At 48.4% G+C, this 9171-nt stretch overlaps 1 protein-coding gene across 1 annotated transcript in view; it reads right to left on the reverse strand.

Annotated features, from left to right (window-relative positions):
* Positions 1-82: 82 nt before the first annotated feature.
* LOC109920826 (SH3 domain-binding protein 1-like) overlaps positions 83-9171 on the reverse strand; it is a 90548-nt gene continuing 81459 nt past the window's right edge. Inside the window, exons 17-18 of the mRNA XM_048617375.1 lie at positions 7760-8296; positions 83-1718 (exon numbers count right to left, since the gene is read on the reverse strand). Of these exons, the coding sequence (XP_048473332.1) occupies positions 1663-1718; positions 7760-8296 (593 nt within the window). The 3' untranslated portion in view covers positions 83-1662. The remainder of the gene's footprint in view (positions 1719-7759; positions 8297-9171) is intronic.

Raw genomic sequence — 9171 nt, forward strand, 5'->3', positions numbered from 1 at the left:
CCCCGACCCCCCCGGAGATTTGAGCACCTACTCCAGAGTGACACTCCCAGCAAGGGAGTGCTGCACTGTTGGAGGTGCTGTCTTTCAGGTGAGGCCTTATAGTGAGCATCCATCCCAGTGTTCAGGGCACTCTTTCAAAGGGGAGCCTGGGAGTTATTCCCGGAGTTGTATATCTCAACCAACATCGCAAAAATAGAATACGGTTTACTGTGTGTACCTAGGTACCTGACAGCGGAGATGGTGGCGTGCCAGCTGTGGTGGTGTGTGGGGAACATGGGGCATCTGAGTGTTCGCAGACTGAGGGATGGACTTTGTTTTTCTGGTGGCGGAGGCTGGGGAGTGATCCAGACGTTTCCTTTTCTTTTGTTTGTTCCTTTTAATTCCACTTCTGTTTTTAATCCTGTCTTTTTGTACACTGCAGAATGGCGACTTCCCACTTTCCACTGTACTCCTGTCATCGTCGTCGTCATCACCATCACTGACGCTCCCACGCAGATGAGGATAATTCTCTTCCACTCCCTGTGTGAGTCTGTATGTGGCTGTACAGATCGATGTGGCTACCGCAGGCTCTGTTACACTAGGGGCAGAGGGTGGTTACAGGAAAGGGTGGGTGGGGTATCACTCCTTACGCTGTTATTGCCCAGCTTCCGTTTTTTCCCAATGGTGAGTTTCGAGGTGCCCAACATCTTCCCCGATGCTCCTCTTCCACTTTGGATGGACTTGGGCCAGCGATTCCCAGGTGTCCATGGGAATGCTGCACTTCGCCAGTGAGGCCTTGAGGGTATCTCTGAACCACTTCCTCTGTCCTCTTGCTGTTTCGGAACTGGGAGTAGAGCACCTGCTTGGGGGAGTCTCGTCGGTCATGTGGACGACATGCCCGGCCCATTGCAGCCAATCAAGGGCGGGGTCAGTGCCTCAATGCTGGGGATGTTGGCCTGGTCGAGGACACTGGGGTTAGTGAGTATTTATTCCCAGTGCATTCACAGGATCTTGCACAGGCAGCGTTGGTGGTACTGCTGCTTCTGTACACCTGACAATAAAATCTAAATCTAAATTGGTTTCCCCGTTTCCTACATTATATCACTTTAGAAAACATACGCTATTGGTTGTAAAGTGTTTTGGAATGTCCTGAGGTTGCAAAAGGCACCACAGAAAGTTTGCTCTTTTCTGGATTGCTGAGTGTGATCAGCAAATGGCCCAGGTCTCAGGATCATCTCTGGGAGCTCCACCGCTCTCCATCGCTTCATACCAATACAGGGGTCATTTACAGTTGGAGGGGGCACCTGTGCAGACCTGGAACATTCCACGTCAACCCCCCTTGGCCAAATTTTCAAGCTTGTTTTTGGCGCAGATGTTGTTAGATCTGTGGTGTCTCACCAACCTCCCCTGTTGTGATCTCCAATCTCCAGTACTATTTACATTTCTTTTTCAACCTATTGCCTGTGGCAACAGGATCCTCCTCTCTTGATTGGACGAGAACTGGCCAATCAAAAAGGAAGATACAAAATTCTGACATCCTCTTGTCAGGCATTGTTGATCAAAGGGCTACCCAATGAAATGTCCAGGTCGTGACCTCTGCTACTGACCAATGAAAGGGCTTGCCAGTGAACTATCCAGGTCTTGACCTCTGCTGCTGGCCCATCCCACATTTGAATTTTGGAATCAGCATTGCTCATTCATGTCCTCTGTTGTTGCTGGTGGCAGCTGCTGCTGGGATCCTAAAGGGAAAACAAATGAATAATTTACTCAGAGATAGTAAGAATTGCAGATACTGGACTCAGAGATAAAACAGTGTGGAGCTGGAGGAACACAGCAGGCCAGGGAGCATCTGAGGAGCAGGAAAGTTGATATTTAGGGTTGGGATCCTTCTTCAGAAATAAGGAAGGGGGAAGGGAGCTCTGAATAAATCAAGAGGAGGACGGGTAGATCTTGGGAAGGTAGGTGGGATGGTGATAGGTGAGTGCAGGTAGGCAGTGGTGGGGATTGGTCAGTGAGGTGGGAGGAGCGGATTAGGTGGGAGAGAAGATGGACAGGTTGTGTCAGGTCAAGGAGGTGGGGATGAGAGGGAGGTTTGGACATGGGATGAGGCCGGGGCTGGGGAGATTTTGAAACTGGTAAAGTCCACGCTTAGGCCATTGGGCTGTGGGCTCCTGAGGCAGAACTGCTCCTCCAGTTTGTGGGTGGTATCGTTGTGACACTGGAGGAGGCCCAGGATGGACGTGTCGTCCAGGGAGTGGGAGGGGGAGTTGAAATGGTTCGCGACTGGAAGGTGTTGTCGTTTGTCACGAACAGAGCGCAGGTGCTGTACAAAACAGCCTCTGAGCCTCCGCTTGGTCTCACCGATGTAGAGGAGGCCACATCGGGAGCAGCGGATGCAGTAGACCACATTGATGGATGTGGAGGTGAACCCCCTGTCTGATCTGAAAGGTTTGTTTGGTGCTTTGGATGGAGGTGAGGGGGAAGATGTAGGGACAGGTATAGCACTTCCTGCGGTTGCAGGGAAAGGTGCCAGAGGTGTTGGGACTAGTGGGGAATGTAGTAGGATGAGGGAGTTGCAGAGAGAGCGGGCCTTACGGAAGGCAGATAGGGGTGGGGAGGGAAATATATCCTTAGTTGTGGAGTCGGATTGCAGGTGGCGGAAGTGGTGGAGAATGATACATTGGAGACGGAGGTTGATGGGATGGTACGGGAGGAGGCCATTCAATCCATCAGCCTGTTCTGCCATTCAATTAAATTGTGGCTGATCTGTCACGTAACCCCGTCAATCGCTTGGTTCCATAACCCTTGCTAATCTTAGAGTCATAGAGAGGTACAGCATGGAAACAGACCCTTCGGTCCAACTCTCCATGCTGTCTAGATATCCTAAATTAATCTGGTCCCATTTGCCAGCATTTGGCCCATATCCCCCTACACATAGACCCATCCAAATGCCTTTTAAATGAGGTTGTTGACTTGCTCGCCGAGCTGGCTTGTATTCGTTCAGACGTTTTGTCACCATGCTATGTAACATCATCAGTGAGGCCTCTGATGAAGCAACATTGTTCTACTCTGCTTGGAACTTATACTGTCAGGTGTCTTATGGTGAGTTGTGTCATTTCCGGTTATTTTTTACATGGGTTTGTATATGGGGTCTAACTCCACATGTTTGTTAATTGTATTACAGGTTGAAAACCAGGCCTCTAGGAATTCCTGTGCGTGTTCCTAAAGGCCTGTTTTCAACCCGTAATGCAATTAACAAACATGGAATTAGACCCCATATACAAACTCATGCAAAAAATAACCGGAAATGACACAACCCAACCTCTCAGGCCGAGCATTATAAATTTCAAGTGGAGTAGAACAACATCTCTTCATCAGAGGCCTCACTGATGATGTTACCGAGCATGGTGATGAAATGTCTGAACGAAACCAAGCCAGCTCGGCGAGCAAGTCGACGACCTCAACCACAACCCGAACTACAAATCTTCAAAAGAACCTTAAATGCTTTTAAACGTTGTAATTGTACCAGTCTCCACCACTTCCTCAGGCAGCTCGTTCCATACACGCACCACCCTCTGTTGCCTATTAGGGCCTCTTTATATCTTTTCCTTCTGACCTTAAACCAATGCCCTCTCGTTTTGGATCCCCCACCCTGGGGAAAAGACCTTGGCTATTTACCCTATCCATGCCCCTCATGATTTTATAAACCTCTATATGGTTACCCCTCAGCCTCCAATGCTCGAAGGAAAATAGCCCCAGCCTATTCAGCCTCTCCCTATGTCACAAACCCTCCACCCCTGGCAACATCCTTGTAAATCCTTTCTGAAACCTTTCTAGTTTCACAACATCCTTCCTATAGGAGGGTGACCAGAATTGCACGCAATATTCCAAAAGTGGCTGAACAATGTCCTGTACGGCTGCAACACGACCTCCCAACTACTGTAAGAATGCACTGACCAATAAAAAACCTAAAAATCTTGCTGTTGAGGTTTTCAAATGACCCCCAATATCTTTTTGGGTGGGGGATAATTCCAGATTTCTGCTCCCCTCTGTGTTGAGGAAGTGCTTTCTGATATCACACTTGAACAGCTTGGCTTGTGTTTAAAGATTATACCCCACCCCCTCCTCGTTCTGGGCTCCCAACCCCTAGAGCGTATAGTTATCCAAAAAACACAAAGTGCAGGAGAAAGTCAGCATGTCTGGCACTATCCAGGGAGTGAGAAAATCAGAGGTAATGCGTTGAGTCAGATCTGAAGAGGAGTCATGCTCAGACTTGAAATGTTAACTGTTTCTCTCTCTCACCAGAGATGCTGCCAGACCTGTTGAATTTCTCCAGCATTCTCTGTGTTTGTTTCAGATTTCCAGCATCCACAGAGTTTTATCTTGATCTGAGCGGAAGTAGTTTCCTGCTATCCACCTCATTAACTCCTTCGATCAGCTTGAAGTCTTGGCTTAAGATAACTCCTTCAGCTTCTTAACTGCATCAGAATAAATGTGGTAAACAAACCCTGTAAAAGATGTGGCACGGTGGCTCAATGGTTAGCACTGCTGCCTTACAGCACCAGGGACCTGGGTTCAATTCCACCCTCAGGCAATTGTCTATGTGGAGTTTGCACATTCTCCCCATGTCAGCATGGGTTTCCTCCCACAGTCCAAACTTGTGCAGGTTAGGGTGGATTGGCCACGCTAAATTGTCCATAGTGTCCAGGGATGTGTATGTTAGGTCAATTAGCCATGGGAAATGGAGGGAATGGGTCTGGGTAGGATGCTCTCTGGAGGGTCAGTGTGGACTTGATGGGCCAAATGGCCTGCTTCCACACTGTATGGGTTCTATGATGATTATGCCATTTCAAAGACTATGTACAAAGAATATCCATTAAACTTTTCTTAGACCACACAAGAGCACTCTAGAGAAGTCATATTTCATTCAAGGATATATAGGTACTGGAAGGTTCTTGTGACTGGGTCCCTACCACTGAGGCAGGAGGCCTGGGTTCAAGTCCCACCTCCCCAGAGGTGTGTAATAACATCTCTGACCTGGTTAATTAGGAAAATGTATGATAGAGGCACTGAAGAAGAGACTGAACAGACTTATAAGGTTGATTCCAGAACTGGGGTGGGGCTCTTTTCTCTAGAAAAGGGAAGCTGACTTAAAAGCACTCTTTGGAATTATGATTCCAGAGGCCAGCTGTTGTGAATTTGTTTATCACCGTCAGGAGAATAGAAGTATGCTTCTTGGAAAAGACAGTGAGTAATAAAATCCAGCAGGGAGCTCAAAACCTCTGAGAGAATGGTAAGAATGCACAATCACTGGATAATATGAAAATCAAGACCAAACAACTGCAGATGGTGGATTATTGGAAACAAGAAACAGAAGTTGCTAGAAAAGCTCAGCAGGTCTGGCAGCATCTGTGGAAAGGTAATGTTTCAGGTCCGGTACCCTTCTTCAGAACGGATTGTTGCTGGGAAAAGATTGGTATATATGCTGAAGATGGGGTGGGAGGAATGGGAAGGGGTAAACAATAGGTGGAAATGGAGCACAAAGAGAGAGAAAACAGTTGGATAGACAAAGGAGTGGGTTAAGGTTAGTGTGGGGGAATGAACAGCTGTTAATGGGGACCATTAGTGGCTGACAATGGGTTCACAGATCATAGAATCCCTACAGTGTGGAAACAGGCCCTTCGGCCCAACAAGTCCACACTGACCCTTGGTGCATCCCACCCACACCCATCCCCTATAACCTAATCTACACATCCCTGAACACCATGGGGCAATTTAGCATGGCCAATCCACCCTAACCTGCACATCTTTGGACTGTGGGAGGAAACTGGAGCACCTGGAGGAAACCCCCACAGACGTGGGGAGAATGTGCAAACTCCACACAGACAGTTGCCCGAGGGTGGAATTGAACCCAGGTCCCTGGTGCTGTGAGGCACCAGTGCTAACCACTGAGCCACCGTGCTAATGCCCCATTGTGTGTGGTAGCAGCCCATGTGATGTGGGGCTTGGGGTAAGGTCATGGGAGAAGATGCTCAGGCCCTAAAATTGTTGAACTCAATGTTAAATCCAGAAAGCTGCAGCGTTCCCAAGCGGAAAATGAGGGACTGTCCTTCCAGCTTGTGCTGAGCTTCATCGGAGCACTGCAGCAAGCCCAAGACAGGGATGTCGGCCAGGGAACAGGGTGGTGTTTTGAAGTGGCAGGCGACTGGAAGCTCAGGGTTAATTTTGTGGACAGAATGTCTGCGAAGCAGTCTGTGCTTTGTGTAGAGGAGACCACACTGTTAGCGGTGAATACAGTAGACCAGACTGAGCGAAGTGCAGATAAATCACTGCTTCACCTGGAAGGTGTGTCTGGGACCTTGGATAGTGAGGAGGGAGGAAGTAAACGGCAGGTGTATATGTACAGGCAGGATAATATGTAGATGTGTTGAAGGTGCCGAATGAGCAGATAAAGGAGAGAGGAAGGGAGGGATATGTTGGCAGGATGAGATGAGTTATGTTGGGGGAAGATGGGCCAATTATTCCAAATGCTTCTGTGCTAAACACATGCAGCCTGCTGTACTGTCAATGCAACAACAAAAAACACATGCATTTATATGTGTTTATATGCATTTATTTCTATGCATTTATATGGCGGCTTTCAGAGAAAGACCCTGCAGGGAGATTGACAGGAGCATTGCAGGGCAAAGCTGACACTGTGCCAAAGCAGGAGACACAAAGACAGGCATCTGAAAGTGTGGTCAGAGAGTTTGTTTTTGGTAAAGTGTGGCAGATTGGCAGAGAAGGGATTTTGGAATTAGGCCAGAATTTGATCAGGTTAAGGTGCAGTGATTGTAATGAGGTCAGCCAGCTAGACTTTACTGAATGCGAGTTCCCTGAGTATTGTGTCCAGTTCTGGTTGCCAGTTACAGCAAAGATATTATTAAGTCGGAGAGGGCTCAGAAAAGATTTACCAGGATGTTGCTGGGAATGGAGGGTTTGAGTTAGGCTGGATAGGCTGGGGCTTTTTTCACTGGAGTGTAGGAGGTTGAGGAGTGACCTTATAGAGGTTTATAAAATCATGAGGGGTATAGATAAGGTGAATAGCAGGTATCTTTTCTCAAGGGTGGGTGTGGGGGTGGGGCGGTTTCAAAACCTGGGGCATATTTTTAACATGAGAGGAGATAGATTTTTTAAAATAAAGCAGAATGGGCAATTTATCTTACACAGAGAGAGTGGTTCGTGTGTGGAATGAACTTCCAGAGGAAGTGATGGATGCAGGTATAGTGACAATGTTTAAAGACATTTAGGTAAGTGCATGAATAAGAAATGTTTGGAAGTAAATGGCCAAGTGCAGGCAGGCAGGCACGAGTTTAGTTTGAGATTATGGCTAGCATGGACTGGTTGAACCAAAGGGTCTGTTTCCATGATGTATGACTCTATGACTGGGGCTGTTAATCTGGTCCTTTTAGGGACTCCTGGCTGATATAAGGAGTGAGTGTCAGGGATATTGACCCATTGAATGGCTGGCTCAGTGAGAGGCAGTGATGTTGGCAAAGGCTACACAATTGTAAAGGAAGGCTGATTAGTAATGGGACGCTGGCCTCTGAGGAGGTATTTCAATGGGATGGGAGGTAGTCGCAAATTTTGGGTTCCGTGCCCAACAGGACGAAGGAAGAAAGAAATTGACAACAGATTGTGGATCGCCCCTCACCGCTGTGCCCACCTGTCACCCAATCTCGTTCCCCACCAACTCTGCCCCATATCAGACTGACGGCTCCTCTGCGGGTTCCATACGTACCACATTTCTCCCCAGAGGAAGATCCATTCACCTCCGAATTCACTCTCGAAAGCATGGTTGGGTTGACGGAATAAACCCGACTTCGGGGCAATGGCTGAGGCAGTTGGTTCCACTCAACCTGGTAGCAGCGAGGTTGAGGGGGCGTCATTTCAGCAGTGGTCCTCTGTAGTTCCCTGACTGGGCCCCCAGGAACTCCCTGCTGGGCGACCGCTTTGGAATAGGTTGAATCCATGCTGGAAGCTCGCTGGTGGATGTGAGGGACAGGAGGAGGGGGCATGGATGGTGCCCGCGCTGAGCCTGTAGTGGCTCGCCGAATGGTGATGGCTTTGTCATCTGCTGGCGCTGAGAGGGCAGCTCCAGCAGGAGAGTTCATTGATAAGCCCCAGGCAGGATCGGTGCTGACTCTGCGGGTGAGACCTCCTTTCTCATCCACTGGCAGGGTTAAGGGGGCACACATGGGGCTCGATGTCCATGGCAGGTTGGCTTTCGGTTGCTGTGGTGGAGGGAAGTTTGGCCGTGTTAGAGCTGGTTTCTTTGCTGTAAAAGGAGAAAAAGAGAAAGTTATTCATTTCAGCGTGTGGCCTCCTTCCCTGAAGGTCTGCACTTTCACTAGAAATGGGGTTCACTGGAATCTGTCCTGACAGTAAACATATACACACATACCAGTTCTCTCACACACACACCTCACTATTTACACTCACACACTCTTCTTGCACATGGTGTTCACACACATACACTTTCTCTTCAGACTCCCATTGAACAAACACACACACACATACAGAACACAATGAAATGTTTCATGCACAAACATGTGTTGAATACATAGATACACACACAGTCTTCACATTCTATACACCCACTATTCCACACACACAACACGAGCAAACAAGGTACATAGAATCCCTGCAGTGTGGAAGCAGGCCCATTCAGCCCATCAAGTCCACACCAACCCTCTGAATATCATCCCATTCAGAGCCACCTCTGTAACCAATAACCCTGCACTTCCCATGACCAACCCCCCTACTCTGCACATATTTGGACTGTGGAAGGAAACTGGAGCACTCAGAGGAAACCCACGCAGACACAGGGAGAATGTGTAAATTCCACACAGACAGTCACCTGAGGGTGGAATTGAACCCAGGTCCCTAGCGTTGTGAGGCAGCAATGCTAACCACTGAACCACCATGCCACATAAGCACAGTCATTCTGATGACCTGGTATTATGCGCACACCCCCTCAAACACACTCACGCACCCTCACACACACACACACTCACTCTCACACAAACTGAATCCCTCTCACACACTCACTCACTCGCTCAAACTGAATCACCCTCACACACACTCACTGTCACACGCTCACTCACACTCACAAAAACTGAATCCCTCTCACACACACTCACTCACACACTC

Source organism: Rhincodon typus, chromosome 37 (assembly GCF_021869965.1).
Source record: "Rhincodon typus isolate 14 chromosome 37, sRhiTyp1.1, whole genome shotgun sequence".
NCBI lineage: Eukaryota > Metazoa > Chordata > Chondrichthyes > Orectolobiformes > Rhincodontidae > Rhincodon > Rhincodon typus.